The sequence below is a fragment of the Trachurus japonicus genome, chromosome 5 (genome assembly GCF_045865225.1).
Source record: "Trachurus japonicus isolate A0001 chromosome 5, Traja_1.0".
Lineage (NCBI taxonomy): Eukaryota > Metazoa > Chordata > Actinopteri > Carangiformes > Carangidae > Trachurus > Trachurus japonicus.
This window is the reverse complement of record NC_140911.1, coordinates 6,206,159-6,233,243: the sequence shown is the minus strand read 5'-3', so window position 1 is coordinate 6,233,243 and position 27,085 is coordinate 6,206,159. Positions and strand designations below refer to the sequence as shown.

Below are 27,085 nucleotides of genomic sequence, written 5' to 3'. Positions count from 1 at the left end.
CAGGGACCAGTGCCCCGGGCGATTTTTTCCTAGTTTTTATTTTTATTTTTCATCTTCCGGACGATTTTCGATTCGCTACTAGTCCTGCAACAAATTATATATCAAAACGTGCGGTTTGATTGGGATCGGTATGCTATTACTTTTCTCAACAGTTTACGAATTTTAAACTGCGCAAAATTTTGCATTGAAGTCAATGGGACGGGCGGAAAAAAAAGAGCGAAAAAGACCAATCATTGGAGTTTAACAAACGTCTACTGCTCAGGCATAATTTCACCTAGAGACTCCATTTAAACTTTAAACAGTAGACACAAGTCTTGTGTATTGTCGTGTTACTCCACGTTTTGATAGGTCATATAGTTTTTGATCAATCCCTGTTCAATGACCATGATCATTTTTGGAGAAATTATGAGATTATAATGGGTGTGTATTGCACGGAATGTTTGTGTCAGAGTGCGTGACATCATCGGTTAGAGTGGGAGAGAGTGAAGAAACATTCTGTATTTTTTCTGGATAAACTGTCAGCACGGCCACAATTTACACTCTACACACATGGTTTTTTCAGAATTTGTAAGATAAACTTGTTATCTCTCAATTCATGTGCTCAAAATATCAGAGAGACTTACAGAATTTACAGAATCAGCCTCTGAGTGCGGCCACGTCTGTCTCTGCTCCTCTTTGACTCCAATACAAATATTTTCTGAGAGAAGCAGAACGGACCGATGTTTTAAAACTGCCAGCGTCTCCAAAATATTTACTGTAGAAACACCAAATCGTACCACATTTTTCAGGAAGTCCTTAGAGCAACGTTGATCTGTGTTTTGTTCTGATAGGAGCTACCGTTTTGTCACCCTAAGACTTTTGCGAGACCAGTGCAGAGGCAGAAAATCGCTCTTTTTCTCCACGTTTCTGTCTGCCTCAGCATGGGGGGCCCCTATCGCCGTGGTAACCACCTCAAGTTGCCGTGGTAATGTCTGATTCTCAGGCCAGAGCTCGTTAACTTCATAAACAATCCACCTGGCGCTTGTTTAAATGTTTATAAACACAGACACAGCTAAATCAGACTGACACAGGATGCAGCTCATAACATGTGTCAAGTCAGTCACACACACAGACTCTAGAACCAGCTTCATGTGATTACAGTTACAGACACACACACACACACACACACACAAGTAACATACAAATGCGCACGGAAGCGCGCACTCCTCTCCCACACTCTAACACACACAGGTAACTTCATGTGATTACACACACACACACAGACTAGCGGCGTTCTAGAGCACAGCTAATGGGGATCCTAACAAATAAAACAAAAAAAACACACACACACAAACACACACACACACACACACACACACACACAGGTAACCTAATGTGGTTACAGCTCCTCCATATCAGTGCTTATAGAAAGATGATCATGTGTCTGTCTGATCATCTTAAGATCGTGGGTTTGATTCCCATGTTGACAGAGATGGCAAAACCGGCAGTAGCCCCGTGGGCCTTTCAAAATTTCCCCAGAGGAAATTTTCTAGTTTAATTTCCTTATTTATGGAAATGAAAACAAATTCCCTGAAGTCCTGAGTCTGTTTCCTTCTGCACCTTCCTCCAGACATTATTTCATCCACCATCCGCTTCCTACATCAATTCCTACACCTGCACTTCGTCCCTCTGACACTAGAGGGCGCTGTTTCTTCAGGAATCAACAGCAGGTAAAAACTTCTCACAGGCTGAAAATAAAACTGAACTCACATACATTACTGTAATTGCAGTAAATCATAGATAAACTGGGGAAGTGGGAGTAATAATGTAAAGACAAATAACACTTCTTCTGCTTAAGTTACATATTTTGTTTTGTAAACTGTTCATTTTAACACTTTAATCCACTTGTTGTGACTGGACTTCTGCTCTGAGCTGTGTGTGTGTGTGTGTGTGTGTGTGTGTGTGTGTGTGTGTGTGTGTGTGTGTGTGTGTGTGTGTGTGTGTGTGTGTTCGTTCATGCTGTCAAGTTTCATCTTCATCCTGACTGAGTTTCACTATCACTGTTACCACTGTTATGCAACAGATGTCCGCAGTGTGGAGTCGAACTGCAGTTGTTGTTGCAATAGTTGTGTGCGTCTTGTTATACTGTAGCTACAGTGGGTCACTGGGATACCCTGCAGTGTTATTGATCCCATCTCCCATTTATAGTGTAGCACAGAATATTTAACACAAACAAACAACACACAAACATAAAGAGTTGGCACTTTTATCAGTGTGGGAAAAAGAGAGAGAGAGAGGAAGCCTGACGTGGTGTAATCGTGAACATCTGTGTGTCCGTGTGTCTGTGTCTGTGTACATGGACATCTGCTTTCTATTGCATGGTTTGTGCTGCCCTCGTGCCCCGGGGTGCAGAGGTTCGAGTTACCTTGTGGAGCCACATTGTTCCAGGATGATAAGACCGGACCGGTGTGCATTTTCTAAATCACTATAGTTTGTATAAATTGTGTTAGTTACGTAATATAATTTTGTGCAATTGAAGTTTTGTGGTATGGATACACTGCAAAAACTCAAAATCTTTCCAAGAATATTTGTCTTATTTCTTGTCAAAATGTCTCATTTCTTGTCAAAACTAATCTCTTTCCACTTAAAATAAGACTCATCACCTAAAAATGAACTTGTTTTCAGATAATTTTCACTTGTTTCAAACAAATTTTCAATTGAAATAAGTAGAAAAATCTGCCAGTGAAAGCAAGTTTTTTGTGCTTGTAATAAGAAAGAAAAACTTGCTCCACTATCAGATTCTACTTATTTCAAGTGAAAATATGCTTGAAAGAAATAAAAAAAGTGTCTAAAAACAAGCTACTTTTTAATGTGATGAGTCTTATTTTAAGTAGAATTAGATTTGTTTTGACTAGAAATGAGACATTTTGACGAGAAATAAGACTAATATTCCTGGTAAGATTTTGAGTTTTTGCAGTGTACTCCAAGAGGACCCAGTGCTGCTATTGAAATTGTATTTGCATTGTGTGTGCATGTGTGTGTGAATTGTATAAATCACTTTGTTTAGACAAATATGGTTCCCACTATAGTTTAGAAGCGACTTAAACAACATTTTTTTTAGTTACTATTGACAACAAACTGAACAAAGAAGTTGTTGTTTCAGCTTCATCTTTTTGAATCCATTGGGACCATATGAATCCTTATGGCAGCCAGATGACTGAACATCTGACAGCCATATATATACTGCGCATAATTAGACCGTGTAGTTCACTTCAGAACAATGCAATGGCTTCTAAATAAGATGTGCCAACCTTTATTGACCTGGAGTAAAAAAAAAAGTACTTGAAGAAGGTGCTTTGCACATTCATTGTGTTATTTTAGTGGAAACTTTGGTGTTTCTGTGCAGGTGGGTAACAACAGAGTGACCCCAGAGTGAAAATTCCTCTGACATTCCTGTGAGGAGTGGCGAGGCATTGCTTGTCAGATCCTCTGATCTCTGACTGCTCATGACCCAGACAGTAGACTGGGGGGAAGGACACTGGTGTGTGTGTGTCGGGGGGGTTGGGTTTGTTCGGGGCTACCCAGAGTGCACCTGAACCTCTGACTTTGAAGTCCTTTGGTCAGGAAGAGAATCGCTATCTCTAAATCATAACTCCTGCACCTTGTGTTTATCACTCTCTCACATTTCTTTGTTATTTAGGTTTGAAGACACATGTGCATGAGTATAAACACACACACACACACACATCACAGCAGAGTTTATCTACTTTAACCATCTTACTTAAACAGACCTTTGATGTTGTGTTGCAAGAGGAGTTAACTTCTTGAGGTTCATAAGGTTGTTGGTTGTCAGGGACTAGTCAGAGGTCAGAGGCCACCGTAAACCTGTTCACGGAGAAATACAGCTGTGCTCAATCCATTATCCATGTGCTTCTGACGGATCAGTCAGTCACACATACAGTGCATTCAGCTCCAGTTTTTTCCTTTTTAAAGGGACAACGAGGAGTTTTGGAAAAGCGAAGCGTTTTCACACTACATTTATGAGTCTCCGCGCGCACCGTAGAATTCTTTGACCGGCGCAAGACGGACTCATGTTTTCATTCATCAAGAATTAAAGTCAGGGGTTCAAAGACGTTCAGTTACCGTCGTAGTTCCGACCATAAACGGCCATTCAGCTGCGTTATTCTCATTAAGGAAACGCTGGTCGGCTCGACCATCATTTCCGCCACCACTAATAATAACAAAATAACGATAGAGACAGAACGATATATTTATCGAAAATGGGCCCATTAACAAGTGTGGGTAGCGGAGATTCATCCACATTAACGTGAGACTTTTTTATAACCGAATAGAAACTCCTCGTTGTCCCTTTAATAACTTTGCAAAATATTCTAATATTCTGTTATGTGAAAGTGAAGGGGTCTGAATACTTTCTGAATGCACTGCAAGCTTATGAGGCTCCTACTTACCTACTTATTTGCTTACCTCCCTACCTACTTACCTACCTACTTGCTTGCGTACTTTCTTAAAGCAGAAGTAAGCGGAATGTTTGTGTTAATATAAGTCTTAAATAGTTATATCTTCCGACAGCAATCACTTATATAGAGTGTTTGGTCTGAAACACGGGTCTGTCAGTCACTCTGCTCTGCTGTAAGCCCAGGAGAAAACTTTCCTTGTATCCTACAACCTTTATCCAATGAGGAGAGAGAACGGCATAAAGGGGCGGTCCTCTCTGTGTGTGCAGCCAAGGGATGCGCGTGAATGTGGTGATGTAGGGACGACCGGATCGCTTACTTCTGCTTTAACTACATACCTGTCCACCCACTTACTTACCTGTTTCCTTACTTACCTACAGTACCTACTTACCCACTTACTTACCTATCTACTAACTTACATACCTACCGACTTACTACTTACATACCTACCGACTTACTACTTACTTTTTTACCTACTTACTTACTTACCTGCTTACTTACTTACTTACCTACCTACTAACTTGCTTACCAACTTCCTTACTTACTTACCCACCTACTTACTTACCTGCTTCCTTCCTTACTTACTTACCTACCTACCCACTTATATACCTACCTGCTTACTTACCTACCTACCTACTTACCTACCTGCTTCTTTACTTACCTACCTACTTACTCACTTACTTAACACCTACCTACCTTCCTACTTACTTAATTGCCTACCTCCCTACCTACTTACTTACCTACCTACCTACTTACCTACCTACTTACTTACTTACTTACCTACCTACCTACCTACATACTTACTTACTTTTTTCTTTTTAACAACTAATATTCTGTTTTTGCTTTAACATTATGGGGCAATGTGTTTATTCATGTTTAACAATATGTTTTGTACCTTGGTCTTTGAAACCATGGCCTCCAGTGTTGTGTGGGTCGTTTACAGGTCTTAGTGTATATATGCCAACATCATGAGTTCATCCACTCCACAGTTACAATCCAACTTTTTCAGATGGGACGGCTGCTCCTCTCACAATCACCTCCCTCATGGACACGTTTCAGAAATCAAGAGAATTGGAGAAACCTTTCAGAGAAATGAGCTGGTTCCTGCAGCCAAACTTTATCACCGGTCACAGAAGTTTGACATTTTGGATGAAGACAACCTGAAAGTGGGTAAGAAGGAAAATATCACCAGATGTCCCAAGGTGAGTTTCTGATTTCACTTTTTTAAAACAATGCATTTGCCTACTTCTTTCATTATGATTTTTGAAATATATTTCTTTCTTTCTGTTGTAGAAGAGGTGTTCTTCAGGCCTCTTTCGCCTGCAAAAGACGTTACAGTTTCTGCTGGACCAATATTCAGCTTGCAACTTGAGGCTGGAGAAAATGCTGAACACAGAATGTAATGTACTGTATGTGAATCAATGGAGGAAACACATGTGCGTTTGTATTCGCTGCCACAGCCGCCGTCATGATGTCACTTTTTCACACACTCTTTTTGTTCTGTGTGTGTGTGTGTATGCTCAGAGACAGAGACGCAGATGGAGCTGGAGTCGTGTTGGACAGAAGAAGATGCAGGAAGAGGCCCACATTAAGACCAGGCAGACAACATGATAGGACTGTCACACATGTTTTCATTTAACCCTTTACAACATGTAAGGGTGTTGCAGAGGAGTCAAGAATGTGGGAGCCACCCCCTCGACAAATCTCTGTCTCTGAAGGCACAAGGCTTGGCTGAAGACCATTAGGTTTTATCATCTATTGTTTTAAATAACGTCAGAGAGACATTTTTCTTTCTTTCTTTCTAAAAAGAAACTGCCTCTGAGGGTTATTGGTGCACCAGTGCCTCAGGTACTGGAACAGCAAATGGGTCACATGTGGCATTGTGCACGTTTCTTTTTTCTTTTGCGAAAACAGATAAATAAGTGAATCAAAATCGCCAGAGGGCAAAAAGGTGCAAACTTCGAAGGAACAGCGGTTGGTTTTTAGCTGCAGAGTTGAGTGAACATAACTGGGAATAATCCATCCTCACCACCTCAACAACACGCTCTGCATCTCACATCACTCATAATAGGCAAGGCAAGGCAAGGCAATTTTATTTGTATAGCCCGTTTTTACAAACAGTTTGTCTCAAAGGGCTTTACATGTCATCACAGCAACATCCTCTGCCCTTAGACCCTCACATCGACTGAGGAAAAACTCCATGGAAAACCCTTTTAACAGGGAAAAATCGTAGAAACCTCAGGGTGAGCAACAGAGGAGGGATCCCTCACCCAGGACGGGCAGACGTGCAATAGATGTTGTTACAGACAAGAAAACAGTTTACAGTTTATGACACAGAATGTGGGAAACGTGGAAATGTTAACAAGAGTTGATTAAAGCAGAAGTAAGCGATCCGGTCGTTTTGGCTAACTTCTTGTCAGCCGATGGAGTTAGCAGTCCCCGCCCTCGTCATGGATCTATTGGTCCTCGTCCCTACGTCACCACATTCACGCGCATCCCTTGGCTGCACACACAGCCCTTCATGCCGTTCTCTCTCCTCATTGGATAAAACTTGTAGGATACAAGAAAGTATACAAGAAGTTTTCTCCTCGGCTTACAGCAGAGCAGAGTGACTGATAGACCCGTGTTTCAGACCAAACACTCTACTGTATATAAGTGATTGCTGTTGGAAGATATAACTATTTAAGACTTATATTAACACAAACATTCCGCTTACTTCTGCTTTAATAGTGGCAAAACTAGGCTTTCCAGACTGGATGAGGAGTGGGGTGTGCAATGCATGTGGGGTGCACGGCTGAGTGAACAAAATGGGGTGCAGGGGGGCGGATTAGGGGAAGGGGAAAGGAACCAACAGTAAAGGAACAGAGAGAGGGGTGGAGAGGGGGATGGCAGAATGGAAAGGAAAGCAGGGAGGGGAGGAAAGGGTGGGTTTTTTTTTTGGAAAACATTTGCAAGAGTCCCCTCGGCTCCTGAGAACAGTCTGAGACAGACAGGGGACAAGGAGGGTCAGTCTCTGATCAGGTAGGTGTGTGTGTGTGTGTGTGTGTGTGTGTATCCTTTGTGTGTGTGTGTACGTGCATGTGTGTGCGATCTTTCTATGAAACCCTATAGGAGATAAATAAACACATGATGATGGAGTCATATTTTTTGGGGCGGTGGGGGAGCAGAGGAGACCCCTCGTCTGCAGAGGAGGAGGGTTATTATTGGAGATTTTCCCACAATTTTGTTGGAGCTTTTTTACAAAAGCTGGTATTCATGGACGGGGGTTTTATAGTTTTTTTTTTCTGTTTTCAATGCTTCCTCTCTTTCCTGGATCCCCTGAGGATTAAGACCCCAAAGAATGTGGCTCTCCGCAGGCAGTTACATTTCCAAAACAACGTCAGTGTTAGACTGTTCATTTCACCTCGACATGGTGAATACTGTAAGTTTGCTTTGGGGAAAAAAATGTTCTACTTTTGATTTTTTTTTTTTTTTGGATGGTTTAATGGACATTTCATTAATTTACCTAAGCAAATCCAGTAACAGAGGGGCTTTGAGGGGCAAATGTGACCTGTTTTAGTCTGGTTGAGTCAGTTCAGCACCATCATAAACCAAATATTTGTCTGTCTGTCTTCTTTCCTCCCGTCTTTCTCTCTGCAGATTTGAGTGACCGTGACCATGCGGCTGGTGATCGTCTTCCTCCTGTCTGCCCTGCTCCCTCTCTCCCTCTCCCACAGACAGGACCCCTTCCACTGGCTGCACGGCCGGCGGAGCGACTACTTCGGCGCCCTGCAGGCCTCGGTGGAGCCGTGTCCAGATGAGTGCGACTGCCACCCCTCCTTCCCCTCCGCCATGTACTGCGACGGGCGCGGCCTGAAGGCGATGCCGACCATCCCCTCGCACATCAAATACCTGTACCTGCAGAACAACGCCATCTCGGCCGTGCCCGACTCAGCCATGGTCAACGCCACCAACCTGGTGTGGCTCATGATGCACCACAACAAGCTGACGTCTGAAGGCATCAGCCAGAAGGTAAAGCCAAGCCAAGCCACATCTGGAATGAGTCAGATCCAGACACACACACACACACACACACACACACATGGATCTCTGTCAGATGGCCGGCAGGTGGCTTATAGCTACATGTGTAATTACAGGGAAGGTTTTTTATTGCTGCATGTTTGAGTTGATGAAATGTGGATTGTTATATTGTGGTTTTGATGTTTTGTGTGTTTACTCTGCTGCAGTCTGCACATCTGCTCTGTAAATCACTCATTCTGTCACTTCATTTCATTTCACACCATATGTGCACAAAAGAAAAGAGTTGGTCTCGCTATATCACAGAGCGATGGTCACACACACACGGGCAGCAGCTGCCTGCTCCACAACAAAAGAGTTTTAATAACAGGCCCAACAACATTAGGTTTCCAGCTGAAGTCTCCTTCTTATCCAACTTACAAACATGAACATGTGTTTGTTTCTGTTTCTGCACCTCCAGCCACAAAACAAACCTCATTAGCTGCTCTCATAAAAAAAAAAAGATATTAACGTCCTGCAACTTTTTCCTTTCACTCATATTTGTGTGTTTCTTATCTTTAACACCACAAACAACACACTGAGTGACTTGTAAACCGCCACACAAGCTCTATCAACGATTAATAATACTTTTATATAAGACCCCTGACTTTGTTTTTGGCTGCAAAGGAGACGGAAAAATGTGATTTCATTTGGACCTCAGACTTTCACGTAGTTGATTAAATTCCCTTTTATTCAAATGTCAGAAATGTGATCATTCTTCATGTGATTTCTATTTTCTTTTTTTTTTTAAGGCTTTCCTGAAGTTGTATGCTTTGGAGCGTTTATATCTCCAACACAACAACCTGACCAGCATCCCTCCCAACCTCCCTCGCTCCCTGCGGGACCTGAGAATCAGTAATAACAAGATTGAGAAGGTTAATAACACTTTGTTTGTTTGTTTGTTTGATATTTAATCTTGGTTGTTCATTAGAAACATTAGAATTAAGAAAAAAAAAAAAATTATTCCACTGTTGCCTAGGTAACGCCTGCAGACCTCGAGGGGATGGATAACCTCACCATCCTGTATTTCCATGACAACGCCGTCTCAGACATTGGCGCTTCTCTGAAGGCTTTGACCTCTCTCACGCTGCTGGACATCAGTGGAAACAAACTGAAAAAGGTAAACGTGTTGGTTTGTTTCTATGTGTATCTAACATTAAAGACGAACTCTGCAGGATTTTTAGCTTAAAGGAGAATTCCGGCCATTTTTGACCCCTAAATCATTGTCCTGATGGTCACCCAGTGTTCGGGGGAACAAAAAACGCGACTAAAATTGATGCAGGCAAACCAGAGTTACACCATGGCTAGACGGCGCTAGGGATAGCGACAACGCTAACCTATGGGGGCAATTCTTTCAACCACAACAAACACTCAAAAAACAATCAAATATCTATGGTACATGACTGGAATCCTTAGAGACACCACTGAACTCATATAGTGTAGAGTATAAACAGCATAAACGTTGTGTTTTTGCATGTAGTCCCTCACCTCAGATAGCCGAACTCTGGAACATCCTGGAAAGACATTACTATCTGATCACAGAGCGCCTGCTCTCCCCGCCACAGAAACAAACACTTTTTCCTTGTTGTGATGATTTCTTTACAAAAATAAACGGTTGGAGATATTATGGACATTACCACTGCACTGCTCTACCGATTATTTTTGTAAAGAAATCATCACAACAGGGAAAAAGTGTTTGTTTCTGTGGTGGGGAGAGCAGGCGCTCTGTGATCAGATAGTAACGTCTTTCCAGGATGTTCCAGAGTTCGGCTATCTGAGGTGAGTGACTACATGCAAAAACACAAAGTTTATGCTGTTTATACTGTAAACTATATGAGTTCAGTGGTGTCATTAAGGATTCCAGTCATGTACCATAGATATTTGATTGATTTTTGAGTGTTTGTTAAAGAATTATTGCCCCCATAGGTTAGCGTTGTGGCTATCCCTAGCACCGGGTAGCCATGGTGTAACTCCGGTTTGCCTGCATCAATTTTAGTCGCGTTTTTTGCTCCCCCAACACTGGATGACCATCAGGAAAACGATTTAGGGGTCAAAAATGACCTGCATTCTCCTTTAACTCTGCTACATTTGTACCTTAGTCCTAGTTCTGGTTAAATCAATGACTTGTAACTAGTTCCAGGGAGAATGGAGGCTCTCTGCCTTCCACCTAGTGTCTCTTGGCTGAAAACCAACCTGCTCTCGCCCAGCTCTCGTCTCTGCGGCACCACCACACAAACGTAACGCGCCCCTTAACTCGTAATCTCTTGTTTATGACAGATAAGACTACACAAATACACATATGGTAACATGGTAGATGATAAATAACGTTATCCACCGCTCCACGGATTGACTTCTTTCTCACCGGCTTCGTTGTAAACAAATGCACATGGCCGAGAGGAGGGTTAGCAACACAGAGGAGGAGAGACCAGACTTGCATATAGTTCCCCTTTAAATCTTTAGTCTTTCCACTTCATTATTCGGACCGACTCGACCCCCTCCCCCAGGTCCCAGACTCTCTGCCTGAACGTCTGCACCAGCTCTACCTGGACTCCAACTCCATCGACGCTCTTCCCGAGGGCTTCATGGGCCGGTTCTCCCAGCTGGAGTACGTCAGGATGGGCCACAACCTGCTGACCGACAAGGGCATCCCTCCCAACACCTTCAACGTGACCGGGCTGGTGGAGCTGGACCTGAGCTTCAACAAGCTGGAGAGAATCCCCCCGGTCAACCCCACTCTGCAGCATCTGTATCTGCAGGCCAACCAGATCAAAGGTAAAAAAAAAAATAAAAAAACTGTTGTGTAATGTCTATTCATCATGATACACTGCAAAAACTCAAAATATTTCCAAGAATATTTGTCTTATTTCTTGTGAAAATGTCTAATTTCTAGTCAAAACTAATCTCTTTCCACTTAAAATAAGAAAATGGACTTGTTTTTAGATCATTTTCACTTGTTTCAAACTAATTTTCACTTGAAATAAGTAGAAAAATCTGCCAACGAAAGCAGTTTTTTGTGCTTGTACAGTAATAAGGAAGAAAAACTTGCTCCATTATCAACATTTTCTACTTATTTCAAGTGAAAATATGCTTGAAAGAAGTAAAAAAAAAAGTGTCTAAAAACAAGCTACTTTTTATGTGATGAGTCTTATTTTTGTTTTATTTTTTTTGACTAGAAATAAGACAAATATTCTCGGTAAGATATTTGAGTTTTTGCAGTGTATTTAGCCAAAATGCTCAGTGTACCTCCCACACTTTGTCCCGCGGCTGCAGAGTTCACCCTGGGGAGTTTCTGCCCCTTCGTGGACGTGACGAATTTCTCCAAGCTGCGGACGCTGCGTCTGGACGGCAACGAGCTGAGTCGTCAGGACATCCCCTCGGACTCGGCCCAGTGCCTGCGAATGGCCTCCGTCATCGAGGTTTAAACTGCTCTGTAGTCGCTCATGTGCTCACTAAACACATGACATAATACACAGCATACAGTAATAGACAACACACCAAACCAAAGCACAGTGGAGTGATGATAATATAATTTAACATCAATAACAACAGCAGATGTGGCAGCGGTTACTCTCCATCATTCACAGCAGAGTGAGAACAAAGGCTGACACATGTCTGAGCGATTTTTTTTTACATGTTTGGAGAAGCTTTGCCAAACTGAAGTCTTGTTAAATCGCAATAAAATCCATAAAAAGATCAATATGAATAGTGAGCGAAATGATTCTTATTTGTGTGTTGAGAATAATCCGACCCTGATCCTCTTTATACGTCGATATGAGGATCAATGACTTTGGTATTTTGAAACTATAACCATCCTTATTTCTATTTTTCTTTCTCTTCCTGTCTCCGTATCGCATCATGTCTCTTGTTGTTTTGTTTTGTTTTGTTTTGTGTGATAAACAGAGTGAATCATGTATGACGTAAATAAGACGTTTCTTTTCTTAGTCCCACAATGAGGGGGGGGGGGATTTGCAAATCATAATCTGTCACAGAGTATTGTAACACTATAGTTTAATATCTGCTGCATGAAATTGGCTCGTTGCGGTCGGATGAATTGTTTCTTTTGTCTTTTGTTGAGTGCTTGTTTCTATCGAGGGCACAATAAACTCAAATTTCCTTACAGACAATGTGAAAAAATATTCTACTTACTGTACTGTAGTGAATCAGACATACAGAGGATGTTAAAGGTACTGTATACATTGCATGGAGTGGATATCATATTTATGTTTCCAAACCTATCGAGGAGAAAATAAAAGTTGAGATTTTTAAGAAAAGGATGTTTTTGCACGCTTTGCCTTATTGAGAGTGTATTTTAATTAATGCAGTAAATTATCTTTCTCTTGGGTTAAAGTCAGAGTTCTTCTTTGACTATTTGCTATAAGTATGAGTCTATATTTTGTTTTTAGGAAAATCCCACAGGCTCAACCTTTTAAAGGGATAGTTCAACATTTTTGGCAAATTGGCCCATTGCTATAATCCCTATAGTCATACCAGTAGGGTTCGTTACCTTTAATTGTCGGTGCAAGCTATTTTTAGAACGGCGGAGCAGAGCCGCAAGCTGCTCAGAGCTACACTACGGAGGCTCATGGGATTTCTTGGTTTCCCTCATCAAACTCATCAAATACACAATCCAACAACTCTAAAACGCTCTGGTGGACAAGTTGTGTTTTGGAGTTGTTGGATTGTGTATTTGATGAGTTTGATGCGGGAAACCAAGGAATCCCATGAGCCTCCGTAGCGTAGCTCTGAGCAGCTCGCGGCTCTGCTCCGCCGTTCCAAAAATAGCTTGCACCGACAATTGAAGGTAACGAACCTACTGCTATGACTGTAGGGATTATGGCACTGGGCCAATTTGCTAAAATGTTGAACTATCCCTTTAAGGTTAGGGCACTGTAATTGGTGGTAAATGCAAAAACATATTAAAAACAGACTTTTTAATATGTTTACATTGATCTAAGAACCTCTATTGAAATGCTACTTTATGAGTAGCTTCCTGCTCCTCAGTGCTCAGGACAGTAGAGGGCAAGTTAATGAACTGGTGCAGGGATTTAGAGGATGCACAGGATGAAGTGGTGCTTTTCAGTTTTTGGTTCTTCTGTATTTATATTCTCCGCCCCGAGGACCAGAGCCAAACACAGCAGGAGAGAGAAAAGAAAATTCAAAACCTACTGTAGTTTATCTAATAAAGTTTGGAAAGCTTGCAGGAGAAAGTTGGCACACCGACGGAAAAGAAAAAGTCTTTTCTCCACATTGCCACAGTGTGACAAATATGTTGTTTATGTTTCGCTGAGCAAACAGATGTTTTTTTTTTGTTTTTTTTTTAACAGAGAGAGGCTTTCAGTAAAGAGACTGAACATTTTTACATCTCAGTCCTTCACCTGAAAAACTGTTTGTTCTCTGTAATTTATCTGTGAGAAGCAACAAGGACATGTTTTCCCTCATGTGTGTGCATGAGTGTGTGAGTCGTTAGGAAACACAAACACACCTTCTTTGTTTACTGTAAGACAGATTCAAGAACAGTTTGTGCATTTCTGTGACTCTGACTGGTCGAAGTGTGGTGAGCTGCTGGTGCTGCTGCTGTTGTATCAGGGCTGAAGCTCGTCTATATTTACAGTGTTTATCTCTATGACTGTGGCCACCACACCAGTGAAGTCACGTCATTACAGCTAATGTAGATTACAGGTTTATAGTGACTCTGCTGCGGCTGCACGTCACTCACCAAAACGTCTCTGAGCCTAAACGAGCATCAGGTAGAGTCATCGGTGACAGATACAGTCAGTCTATGTAAAGGTTAGAAATTTCGGTAACACTTTACTTGCTTATATCTATAACACATTATAACCATACTTATAATGAGTTATAATGCAGTTATAGCACTGACAATGCCCACATCAATAATGCATTATAAATATAATGTGCTACAATGGCTTATAGATGTGTATAACTATCATTATAAACACTCATAAATTACCATAAGGCTTTATAACAATAAGCATAACGCAATATAGAGAATTTTATAATGGCTTATACAGTACAAGTTCAAGTATTATAATAGAGTTATAATTGCTCTACGATGTGTAATGCTTATTGTTATAAAGCTTTATGATAATTCACGAGTATTTATAATGATAGTTATACACGTTTATAAGCCAATTATAACACATTATAACTATATTCATAATGCATTATTGATGTGGACATTGTCAGTGAGTTACTAACAATTATAACATATTATAATACCTGACCTTATAAGTCATGATAAAATGCTTTAGTGTGTTATGATTATTGTTATAAAGGATTATGATCATTTATGAGTGTTTATAACTACAGTTATACAGTGCTTTAACTGCATTATACCTCATTATAAGTATGGTTATAATGTGTTATAGAGATTAAGTAAAGTGTTACCAAAATGTCACTGACAAACTGTGCATCTACTGAGTTATTTTAATCATGATGAAGTGGTTAAAGAACAAGTCTCACTTCCTCTTCTTGTTTTTTTTATGGTTGTGAAAGTGAAGAAATGACCGAAAACCAGCAGACAAAGCCACATGTGTGTTGGTTTATAGTGAGCAACATTACATCACTGCCCAGCAGGACGACTTTAAATAATCAACTATCAAAGGCGTCCAGATTGGATTTTTGTAGTATGAGTTAAAGACTGGATGAACTTAGCCAGGAGTCAGACTCATACACACAACAGCTCATTAATGCTGACATTTTTGTTAAAGGTGTACAGAAAAGAAAACTGAATTTGAGCCCACTCTGGATCATAAAATTAATGTGATAATAACTCATCTTTCAGACGATGTAGGCCAAACTTTGTGCAAAATTCTATTTTTGAGTAAATCCGGGATGAAAGTGTGTATTTTTTTTTTCGCATTGGATAATGCAGGCGCACGGATTATACGTCAGCCTGTACACGATTAATCAGCCACTGATATTGGATCCGTCATCCGTCATTCAAACGTCTGAGACACGCACACACACACGGAGCTCGGGTTCGCCCCAAGCTTTGAATATCCCGCCCGCTCGATAACGACCAATCAAATTCATTTTCCTTACTCGGGTAAACTTGTGTTGCAGCTCGTGACAACTTGGCGCGACAAACAGGACAAACGGCCATTTCTGTACACCTTTAAGAGGAAGAAGAACAACAACAAGGAGTGTACTCTGGATTCACACTGCAAAAACTCAATATCTTTCCAAGAATATTTGTCTTATTTCTTGTCTGAATGTCTAATTTCTAGTCAAAACTAATCTCTTTCCGCTTAAAATAAGAATCATCACTCAAAAAATGAACTTGTTTTTAGATAATTTTCATTTGTTTCAAACAAATTTTCACTTGAGATAAGTAGAAAAATCTGCCAGTGAAAGCAAGTTTTTGTGCTTATAAGAAAGAAAAACTTGATCCACTATCGGATTTTTCTACTTATTTCAAGTGAAAATATGCTTGAAAGAAGTAAAAAGTGTCTAAAAACAAACTACTTTTTAATGTGTTGAGTCTTATTTTAAGTATAATGAGATTTGTTTTGACTAGAAATTACATTTTGACTAGAAATAAGACAAATATACTTGGTACTTGGTAAGATTTTGAGTTTTTGCAGTGCAAATCTGAATTTTAAGGCACGCATCAAAAAAGAAAAAGATGAAAACTACCAAATGCAGTCTGCTAAATTTCATACATATTACAAACTGTTTACTGTAACTGTTTCAGTGAATGCAGCCAAGACCTTCATGCCCGACATGATCCTGTCAGACTGTATTACAGTTCATGCTGGAGGGAAACAGAAACAAAGTTGATACTGGGGAAACATCATCGTCTGAGTTTTGAGAACTTCAGGTTATTTTCCAATCTGTGCCTTTATTGCATTTAATTTTTTTCGGAACAATTTCTCATGTCGGGGCTTCAATACAAGAGGGACATTACAGACGAGCATGGAGGTAGGCTATTGGGATGTTTTTTGGTGTGTCTTTTTGGACGAAGAAAAGTGAGCACCATTCACAACCATTATATGGACAAATACTAGAAGGCACGGAGGACTCTGAAACTTCTCCCAGCCCTTAGTCGACATGAGGGTATGAGTAGATAATGAGTGAAATTTGAATTTTGGGTGAACTATCCCTTTGAGAAACAGGAGACGGATAATGAGTTTATAAGAATGGAATTAACTCAACATGTGTTGGGATGTAATGAATGACTTAAGGACTTTTTTTATTATTATTATTATTTACCTCTGTGTGACTGGTGACAGCATCATTCTGTCATTACAGTCCGGTCATTATGTGCAGATGTCACCGACCAGCATGAGCTCAGCCACAGCAGCGGATTACGGGTTTATGGGAGTATAGTTGTTAAAGATGATGTGGTTACTGGAAACTCACCTGAGTCACAATCGCACCACGCTGCAGTGTTGTTACATGATGCTGCTGCAGCTCCACAGCTTTGTCCATTAATCAGCACAGATGATACGAAGTTGTTATCAAGAAAGAATGTGTTTATTCTTATTCCGGGAGCATGACACCGTGCAGAGGAAATGAGGAACCACAGCAAAAATATCAGGGTCAGAATGAAATCCTGTCATTACACTGAGATCAACGTTTTCCAGCTCGGTCTATCAGCTGCAGTGGTGCTGAGGTGAGTTACTAATATTATACAAAAGGGACATTTCCCACTAATGTGCATTAAATCATGGTTCCAGTTTTAAAAAATGATAAAATGTGCACACAAAAGCAGTTGCACAGAGCCGTGTGTGGTGGTGGGAGGTTCTCTGATTGGTGATTGGTTGGATAAAATGACTCCTTTGTCTGTCAGAGGAGGAGGGGGCAGTTTAAAACAGACCAACCTGAGCCATTTCAATTTCTTATCCAGACTTCTTTTTTTTTTAACAACAACAACAACAAGCAGCTAAAAGGAGATGAGGAAATACGGCTGGAGGAGCTTCAAGGATTTAATCTTCAGAAATCCTGCCGTTGTCGACCAGGTAGGATTATTATTATTATTGCAAAACCAGTTTGACCAGACTCTTTAACTCACTGTAATTTGCACACAATAGTTACACTGAATACAACTGAGGATTATGGTGTTTTTGTGTCAAAACATCCAGTCTAATCCAAACTTAATGTGATAAAAGAGTGGAAATAATTGGAAATAATTAAAATATATCCCACAATTGTGTTATAAAGAATAAGTGTTTGTATTGCACACAACTTTTACCAGTTCAAACTTTTTCTTTTTCTTGCAGGACACACATGTGGACGATGGGGACGAGAACACCGAACGTGGGAACTGGGCGAGTAAGAGGGAGTATATCCTCTCTACGATCGGCTACGCTGTCGGACTGGGAAATATCTGGAGATTTCCATACCTGGCCTACAGGAATGGAGGAGGTACGTAGGGATTTGTTGTCTAGTTTTATATCCGTTTTAGGAATTATTATAAAGTTTCTCTTATTCTGAGGCTATCCTCTTTTGAACAGGTGCCTTTCTCATCCCCTATTTTTTGATGCTGGTGGTGATGGGGATCCCAATGTTCTTCCTGGAGAGTGCCTTAGGTCAATTCTGCAGCCAAGGCCCGATTAACGTATGGAGAGCGGTGCCCATACTGCAGGGTAAGATTATAGAGTTAATGCTCTGTGGTTAATGGTCAACAGTCAACAAACTGAAACTCACACAACTTCAAAAGGAGTTCATGGTGATTTGGTTTTTTATGGTCGCTGTTAGTATGTGTCTATTTACATAGACCCGTTTAAAACCTATTTTAAATCCAAATACATCCCAGATTACACTTGATCAAAGTAAAGCCAAGTTAAAAAAAAACAAAAAACAAGTCAAATCCTTTGAATACAAAGGAATCTTGCTGAATTGTTCCCATCTGAGTTAATGCAGTCACAGCTTCGAGGTCGTGAAGATAAAGACAGCAGCTGCTCACAGTTACACTTCACCTCTATTTAACTGTTTGTTTGCGCCTTCTCTGTTTTTTAAAGGGCTAGTTCAAGTTTTGGGCAAATTGCCATAATCCTTATAATCATAGCAGTAGGTTTGATACCTTTATTTGTCGGTGCGAGAAACTTTTTAAAACAGAGTTGTTTTAGAGGTAAATGCAGAGACTGCTTGCTGAAAAACTGCCCTCGACAGGAACGCACATCAGTGGTTTTGCATGAATTTACCTCTAAAACAACTCTGTCTTGTAACATTACATTATTATCTCATAGCGTGGTGAATGTGCAGGTCACAACTTGTCCACCAGAGCGTTTTGGAGTTGTTGGATTGTGTATTTGAGTTTGATGAGGGAAACCAAAAAATCCCATTACTGTAGCTTCCGTAGCGTAGCTCTGAGCAGCTTGCGGCTCTGCTCCGCCGTTCTAAAAATAGCTTGCACCGACAATTAAAGGTAACAAACCTACTGCTATGATTATAAGGATAATGGCAATGGGTCAATTTGCCAAAATGTTGAACTATCCCTTTACGTTAATGTAGGGAGAGACTCTAAAACTCAGCTTCCTCCCTCACAGGTCTTGGTATTGCCATGGTCATGGTGACTCTCATTGTGTCCATTTACTACAACGTCATCATCGGATACAGCCTGTACTACATGTTCGCCTCCTTCCAGTCTCCTGTGCCCTGGTCCAACACGACTATAGGTGATGTATCCATCTGCTGTTCCTGCTCATGAAATAATGATAAAAACATAATATGATCAGACATGAGATTCTGACAGTGATGTTAACCTGAAGCAAGAATATTTTCCTGGTATTGCAATAATACGATTACTGCTCAAGTGTCAACAGTCAAGATTCACTTTATTTGTCATTTCTCAGAGTTTTTGCACAAAGAAATGAAAGGTTGTTTCTCATCAGTGCATAGTGCATTGAAAAGAAAAGGTTGAAATGAATACAGTAAGTTAATATAATGCTATACTATTGATTCAGTTATTTCAGTGTTAATACACAAAGGAGAGAAAGCACAAGTGTGTCCACTCCTGTGTTTACACTCTGGAGTTTATTGCGCAAAACCTTTTTTTTTTTTTTTTTTTCATCAATGGGAATGTGTGGGTTTATTGAGTTATTACCTACATATGGTCTAAATTGTATATAAATATGTGCAATGGAAACATGTTGAAGTGCTGAACAGTCATTTCCCCCAACATGATAGGTAACACTTAGCTGTTAGCTGTCTGTGGACACAAAGCAGATTAAAATAAATATGTTTCTGCAGGTAGAACAGGTGTATTGATGACATGTTGGCTTTTTACAGTACTTGCATTTAATTGCAATTATTTACAGTAACTTTGAGTGGAGTTGAGGTGAAACCTGTCACACTGCAGCAGGATCAGTATGACAAAAAAATATTAGTAGTTTTGAAACCTTGACTTTCTCAAACAGTGGTGCAGCATGAAACCAGAAAGCAGAAAGCAGCCCTGTGTGACTAAATCTGATGCTAATGAAAGATGATAAACTATGTGAAGAGCAGCTCAGTGCCAAACCACTTCAGATCAGATCAAACTTGTGCTTCACAGACTGATGTTTTTTTTTCTCTTTGTTTGGTGTTTTAGTTTCCAACTGGACTCAGGAAAACATCACTTGTCCTACATTTGACCGTAACGCAGTTTCAATCCAGAGTCCGAGTGAGAAGTATTGGGAGTAAGAATCACACACACACACACACATACACACACACAGAGGAGAAATGTGCACACACTTGTCATACTGCAGCATCTGATGTGTCTCCTCCTCCTCCTCCTCCTCCTCCTCCTCCTCCTCCTCCTCCTCCTCAGTCTTGTGGCTCTGCAGAGATCCAGTGGTCTGGATGAAACAGGGCCGGTGGTTTGGCACCTGGCCCTGTGTCTGCTGCTGAGCTCCCTGCTCGTCACTGCAGCGCTCATCAGAGGCATCAAGTCGTCAGGGAAAGTACGTCAGCAGCCCATCATCGTCAACCCGTAAACATCAGCTTGCCTTTATCACATCGGTCTGTGCAGCTTCTCTAAGAGCCTGAAAGTAACATATAAGGTCGACCTGCAGCACATCAGGCCTGGATCTACTGCAACGAGACTCACTCTGACAGATTATAGATGATAAACACAACCTGAGTCAGCAGCAGTAAACAGTGTCAGTGTGTAGCTGAAAACAAAATAAGCAGCGCATATTCATATTGTTATCATATTTTTGGGACAATTAACTTTTAGACTGGACATTTGTTTAAATATCAAACACAAGCAGAAAAAGAGCAGAGGTAGATGGAAAACACATGAACCTTTACAGGCCCTAATAAATAAATAAACAATAATAATAAAAGAATATTATTTGTAACGCGCTTTTACAGATGCTAAAATACGCTCACATAAATTCAGCAAAATTAAAATACAGAAACAATGTACAATATACAGTAAAAAAAAAAAAAAAAAAGAAATGAAACAGATAAAACTCAGAGCTAATAACATTTTAAAATGTACGGTAACACTTTATAATAAGTAGGACATTAGTTAAGCATTAAATACTGAATTCATCATTTATAACACATGAATACTCATTAGTATGTAGTTTATAAACACAGTTAAAAATGTTTTACTCATCATTGATAAGCACTAACTGTATTTATAAACTACATGAGTATTAATGCGTTATAAATGAAGAATTCAGTATTTATTAATGCTTAACTAATGCTTAATAGTGTGTACTTATTATAAAGTGTTACCAAATTTTCTCTTGACACCAAAGAAAAAACAAAACAAAAGAGGGAATATAATTTCTTTCATCACTGTTCTCATCTTGGCCTCTGTCTCTGCAGGTCGTGTATTTCACAGCCACTTTTCCGTACGTGGTGATTTTCATCCTGCTGGTCAGAGGAGCGACACTAGAGGGCGCCAGAGACGGGATAGAGTTCTACATCGGTTCCCAGTCTGATCTGTCCAAACTGGCTGATTCACAGGTAGGAAACCAGAGTCTTTTGCTTTGTTTTAATGCAACATGAGGAGTTGGTCTGATCAGTTTTGTGTGTTTTGTTTATTTTGTTTTAGATTTGGAGAGATGCAGCAACTCAGACTTGCTACTCTCTGTCTATCGGCTGGGGCGGAGTCCTGACACTCGCTTCCTACAACAACTTCAACAACAACGTGTTCAAAGACTCATTTGTAGTGACGCTCACTAATGCAGGTGGGAGCAAATTATTTAAAGGGATAGTTCAACATTTTGGGAAATTGGCCCATTGCCATAATCCCTATAGTCATAGCAGTAGGTTCGTTATACCTTTAATTGTCGGTGCAAGCTATTTTTAGAACGGCGGAGCAGAGTTGCTCAGAGCTACGCTATACGGAGGCTCATGGGATTTCTTGGTTTCCCTCATCAAACTCATCAAATACACAATCCAACAACTCCAAAACGCTCTGGTGGACAAGTTGTGACCTGCACATTCACCACGCTATGAGATAATAACAGAACGTTACCAGACAGAGTTGTTTTAGAGGTAAATTCATGCAAAACCGCTGATGCGCGTTGCCTTCAGGGACAGTTTTTCACCAAGCAGTCTCTGCATTTGCCTCTAAAACAAGTCTGTCTGGTAACGTTCTGTTAGTATCTCATAGCGTGGTGAATGTGCAGGTCACAACTTGTCCACCAGAGCGTTTTGGAGTTGTTGGATTGTGTATTTGATGAGTTTGATGAGGGAAACCAAGAAATCCCATGAGCCTCCGTAGCGTAGAAGTTCATACATTTTTATGTACCTGCATGCCTGCAAGTGTTTCCTCCTTCAGTTGCATAATACCCCTTTAAACACATTATCCACAGGTTACTAATCACATTGAATGATCTCTAGGCACCAGCGTGGTTGCAGGTTTTGCCATATTTTCCATTTTGGGCCACATGGCTCACGTCTACAACGTCCCTGTTGGACAGGTTGTGAAGGAAGGTCAGACACACACACACACACACACACACACAAACACATACACACACACACACACACACATACACCATGTGGGCATCAATTATCTGAGTGGAGACATGGACGACTTCCACTTCCTGATGTTTTTGCTTCTTTTTTCTCTTCTTCCTGCAGGGTTTGGCCTGGCTTTTATTGCATATCCAGATGCTTTGTCTAAACTTCCCATCTCCCCTCTGTGGTCTGTGTTGTTCTTCTTCATGCTGCTCACCGTCGGTCTGGACTCTCAGTTTGCAGGAATTGGTGAGAAGTTGGTTTTACTTGCAAAACATCCTCATCTTCATCACTGCTGTTTTTTATTTTTTATTTTTAATTGATTGTTGTGTGCTTTAATCACTTCCTCTGGTGGTTAGAGGTGATCACCACCTGCCTGGTGGACGCCTTCCCAAACGTCTTCAAGTCCAAACGCGGTTTACTGACGATATCAACGTGTGCCGTCCTCTATCTCCTCGGTCTCCCATGTGTCACACAGGTAAAAGCTGCCTGAGCGTTACCGTAGTCTGACAGAGGTTCTGTGGTATATTGATGTGTTGATGAAGAGAAGGGATCACCGCCGACACGTCTTTTCTTGCATTCAAAAAGAGTTTATTACAAGAAGAAGAACAGTGTACAAAAATGCCGAATCGTGGAGCATCTCTGTCCAGTATGAGATCTCTCCCTCTTGGCCCAAAGCTCTTCAGTCGACCTGCTTCATCCCACATGTGTGTGAATGTGTGTGTGTGTGTGTGCGTGTGCGTGTGCGTGTGTGTTTCTACAGGCAGGAATATACTGGGTGACTCTGATCGACCAGTTCGTTGCCACCTGGGTGCTGCTGTTCTTGGCTCTCTTGGAGATCGTTGGTATCTGCTACATATACGGTAAATATAACAACTAATGAACTAACTGGACACATGGTGTGTGTGTGTGTGTGTGTGTGTGTCAGAGGTGTATAAAGTACTTGAAAAAAACAATTAAGTAAAAGTAAAAGTACCATAACTGAAAATGACTTTGGTAAAAGTTTAAGTCACCCATAAGAAAGTCAGTTGAGTAAAAGTCTTAAAGTCGCTCACATTAAATGTACTTAAGTATCAAAAGTACAAGTAAAGTATTTTTGTAGTACGCATGAACAGAAGCAAAACAACCAAAAATGGTTCTCCCCTTGTTCTCTTTATTTCACTTTCAGGTGAATTAAATCAAAGGAAGCTCCTGCACACTGTCTTAACTTGCAAATGTAGTTTTAATGAAAGCACAACGTTTCGACAGGTTGTGACTTTCAGGTGAATTAAATAGATGTGGTTTGATAAAACAAAAAAACACCTGAGCAAACATGCAGAGTGAGGGGAATCAAGTGTCTGGTGTCTGCCTAAGAACATAAAAAAGTGCCTCCTGTGGTAACGTCTTCCGCGTCTTCCTCATCAACGTTAACTGCGTTACCTCTAATCTTCGCGAGAGTACAACACGTTGTTCTTCTCGCCCATTCCAGATAATCCTTTGATGATTAATTATATTTCTATTTTAATTTGTAACGAGGTGGCAAACGTCAAAGTAACAGAGTAAAAGTATATTTTTTTACTTTTAAATGTAGTAGAGTAAAAGTTTAAGCACCAGTCACCAAGCACCAAAGTGCTTCACAGTCAACAGGTCACATAGGCATAAACCAACATCAATACAATGCAACAACATCATACACTTCAATTAATCGAAAGAAGAGATAACAATTATTAAATCCCAGGTTATCGAAAAAAAAAGATTAAGTGCTAATTAAAAAAAATTTAAGTACATGTACATACATACTACTAGACAGAGAAAAGCCTGGATCTGCAGCTGTTGATCTTGTGCTTCTCAGGAGGAAACCGTTTCATCAAGGACATCGAGATGATGCTGGGGAAGAAGAGCTTCGCCTTCTGGTTCTGGTGGCGAGCATGTTGGTTCTTCATCAGCCCCTGCATCATCGTGGTGAGTTTGAGAAAACATTCAGTCTGTGTTGTGTTAGAAGACGTTTTTACAGGTTAGGAGGTCACGCCACATCGTGATACCTCTGTCTGATCTACAGACGATCCTGGTCTGGTCGGTGGTGACCTTCGATCGGCCCTGCTACGGACCGGTGGCGCTCCCAGACTGGGGCCTGGCTCTGGGCTGGTGCATGGTCGCCTTCATCCTGATGTGGATTCCTGTTGTCGCCGTGTATAAACTGATGAGAGCAAAGGGAAACGCCTGGAAGGTGAGACCGATTGTTTCTGTAGCTAATATGACAAAGACTCATCTTCACAATCCTCTTTAAAAGAATAGTTCACCCAAAATTCAAATTGCACTCATTATCTACTCACCCTCATGTGGACTAAGGGCTGGGAGAAGTTTCTGAGTCCTCCGTGCCTTCTCTGAGTTACAGGGGGTCACGGCGTAGCAGTGCATGTCCATATAACGGTTGCAAATGGATACCAACTGTCTTCGTAACAAAAAGACACACCAAAAAACATCCAAATACCTCCATGCTGCTCGTATGTAATGTCAGTCTTGTATTGAAGCCAAATCTCGCACGATTTGGACGGACCAGGAAGAGGAGCTTCCGCTACAAACAAGCTTGAAAAATAGACTTATTTAATTTTTTTCAGAACAATTTCGCATTTCAGGGCTTCAATACAGGAGGGACATTACCAGGGGTGGAAAGTAACTAGTTACATTTACTCAAGTTACTGTAATTAAGTAGCTTTTTTGTGTACTTGTACTTTTTTGAGTAATTTTTAAAATCAGTACTTTTACTTTTACTTGAGTACATATTGTTGGAAGAAATTTACTTAGTTACATTTTAAATAGCTTAAGTTACAAAGTAAAAAATATATAACTCTGTGTGGGTTGTCAAAAGTAGCTACGCCGCTGCCGCCTCGATTTCTCCCCCTTCACAGACGCACACAGCAGCAGGCAGGTCATCTATGCAGGCAGGTACACACCTCTCCCCCCCTCACCGCTACGTGAGTTTGTGCATAACAGGGCTCGTCGCTATGTTGTCGTCTTATATTAGCCATTAGCCACAGCTAGCGGTTAAAAGCTGACGTTGATGATTAAAGACAACGTTATCAGGCATGTCCATGTATTCGGCTACGTTTATGGTGACCGTGCCAGACACACCGGGGCTGAAGGCCGGACCGGCAGTCCGTTGAGTTAAATGTAGGAGCCCAGTCAGATCCATGGCCATGCTCAGAGGAACAGACAAGCAGCCCACTGCTTCAGAGCAGTTACAGTAAAGAGGCAAGAGAGAGAGAACCTACAGTAAACCCCCCCCGCCCCCCCTCCTCCTTGAGAGCAGACAGGAAAGACAGTAAAAAAACAGGTGTGTGTGAGTGAAAGAGGGAGAGAGAGATTTTTCTTTTCTTTTTTTATCCGTATTGAAAATGGTATTGAGTATCGAATATTTTCCTTAATATCGATATTGAGTTGAAAATTTCAGTATCATGATCATGATCGTGATGACCTTAGTGCCAGTAACTGTAACTGTCCATCTGATTGGCTCTGGACAACTGCAGTGTCAGAAGGTCAATCAAGTTGGTGCCACAGGAGCTAAAAGATGATGGAGACCAGTGTATCGATGGAGAAGGGACAAGTTTGAAACACAGAGACATGCACGGAGAATGTTAGGCCAATCTCTGGCCATTATACCCCCCCCCCCCCCAAAAAAAAAAAAAAGTAACTAAGTAACTTTTACTCTGAGTAAATTTTAAATGAACTACTTTTTACTTTTACTTGAGTAGATTTTTACACCAGTACTTTTACTTTTACTTGAGTAAAATTTCATCAAGGTAACTGTACTTTTACTTGAGTAGATTTTTTTGGTACTCTTTCCACCCCTGGACATTACATACGAGCAGCATGGAGGTATTTGGATGTTTTTTGGTGTGTCTTTTTGTTACAAAGAAAAGTGGTAGCCATTTGCAACCGTCATATGGACATGCAGTGCTGCACGGAGCCCCGCTCTAACTCTGAGAAGGCACGGAGGACTCTGAAACTTCTCCCAGCCCTTAGTCGACATGAGGGTGAGTAGATAATGAGTGCAATTTGAATTTTGGGTGAACTATCCCTTTAATCTTTGCCTTTTTCTCTGACAGCGTCTCAAGTCGTTGTGTTCTCCGTCTGAAGAGTGGCGTCCCTACCTGGACGTCCACCGAGGAACACGCTACTCCGAGGAACGCTGCCGCCACAGGAAGAACCAGGAAACCAGACCACAAGTAAATGTGGATTTAAATGTAATCGCTAACTCGTGGCTGTGATGCATCTTTTTGTTGTTGTTGTTGTTGTTTATGCTTACCTGTCCGTTTCTTTCCTCTGTGAACACCGAAGTTAAAGGTGCTGTCAGTGGTTTTTGACCTGGTTTGCTGTGTGTGTATTACAGTGACAGAAATGAGAAGATGTTGTCATGTTAAAGGGACTTGTCTGATTCAGTTTATTGATCAGATACATCACATAATAGACCGTTAGATTCATTTGTTATTATTTCATCAAAAATGTTTATTTTTTTTATCAGTAATTAAACGATTTCTGATTCATTACTTATTTAAGCCACCGTTTCTTATTCAGATATTCTGCACTAAATAACTTCTTATTCTTATTATTTAGACTTAATGTGGATTTTGAAAAAAGTAAAACACTGAATAACAACCAGGTTTATTTAC

At 40.8% G+C, this 27,085-nt stretch overlaps 2 protein-coding genes and 1 long non-coding RNA gene across 4 annotated transcripts in view; all 3 read left to right on the top strand.

Annotated features, from left to right (window-relative positions):
• The window catches only part of LOC146986933 (uncharacterized), an 87,260-nt gene extending 73,879 nt beyond the window's left edge, over window positions 1-13,381 (top strand). Inside the window, exon 3 of the long non-coding RNA XR_015035904.1 lies at window positions 13,206-13,381. This is a non-coding gene — a long non-coding RNA (uncharacterized LOC146986933). The remainder of the gene's footprint in view (window positions 1-13,205) is intronic.
• fmoda (fibromodulin a) lies at window positions 7,317-12,774 on the top strand. Its single transcript, XM_085777994.1, has 6 exons — window positions 7,317-7,475; window positions 8,094-8,465; window positions 9,263-9,385; window positions 9,490-9,630; window positions 11,015-11,282; window positions 11,781-12,774. The coding sequence occupies exons 2-6, from the start codon at window positions 8,112-8,114 to the stop codon at window positions 11,930-11,932; spliced, it is 1,038 nt and encodes a 345-aa protein (XP_085634120.1). The 5' UTR covers window positions 7,317-7,475; window positions 8,094-8,111; the 3' UTR covers window positions 11,933-12,774.
• A 3,975-nt stretch (window positions 13,382-17,356) lies between the features above and the next one.
• Window positions 17,357-26,713, top strand: slc6a14 (solute carrier family 6 member 14). Of its 2 annotated transcripts, none has more exons than XM_085777993.1 (15): window positions 17,357-17,491; window positions 17,753-17,897; window positions 17,987-18,118; window positions 19,022-19,150; window positions 20,062-20,149; window positions 20,284-20,416; window positions 21,294-21,434; window positions 21,523-21,658; window positions 22,317-22,409; window positions 22,560-22,685; window positions 22,796-22,914; window positions 23,200-23,299; window positions 24,268-24,377; window positions 24,475-24,642; window positions 26,522-26,713. In XM_085777993.1, the coding sequence occupies exons 1-15, from the start codon at window positions 17,426-17,428 to the stop codon at window positions 26,681-26,683; spliced, it is 1,848 nt and encodes a 615-aa protein (XP_085634119.1). In that variant the 5' UTR covers window positions 17,357-17,425; the 3' UTR covers window positions 26,684-26,713. The 2 variants fall into 2 exon arrangements, with proteins under 2 accessions (XP_085634119.1, XP_085634118.1); XM_085777992.1 differs by having other exon boundaries at window positions 19,022-19,168.
• Window positions 26,714-27,085: the final 372 nt, after the last annotated feature.

What these genes read in the sequence shown, in the direction of transcription:
- fmoda (XM_085777994.1), top strand. Translation starts at nt 8,112, where the DNA reads ATGCGGCTGGTGATCGTCTTCCTCCTGTCTGCCCTGCTCCCTCTCTCC. An exon ending in CTGAAGGCATCAGCCAGAAG is followed by an intron (nt 8,466 to 9,262) that starts GTAAAGCCAAGC and finishes TTTTTTTTTAAG; the next exon opens with GCTTTCCTGAAGTTGTATGC. An exon ending in GCAGGCCAACCAGATCAAAG is followed by an intron (nt 11,283 to 11,780) that starts GTAAAAAAAAAA and finishes CCGCGGCTGCAG; the next exon opens with AGTTCACCCTGGGGAGTTTC.
- slc6a14 (XM_085777992.1), top strand. Translation starts at nt 17,426, where the DNA reads ATGAGGAAATACGGCTGGAGGAGCTTCAAGGATTTAATCTTCAGAAAT. An exon ending in AGCGGTGCCCATACTGCAGG is followed by an intron (nt 18,119 to 19,021) that starts GTAAGATTATAG and finishes CCTCCCTCACAG; the next exon opens with GTCTTGGTATTGCCATGGTC. An exon ending in TGGTATCTGCTACATATACG is followed by an intron (nt 23,300 to 24,267) that starts GTAAATATAACA and finishes TGTGCTTCTCAG; the next exon opens with GAGGAAACCGTTTCATCAAG.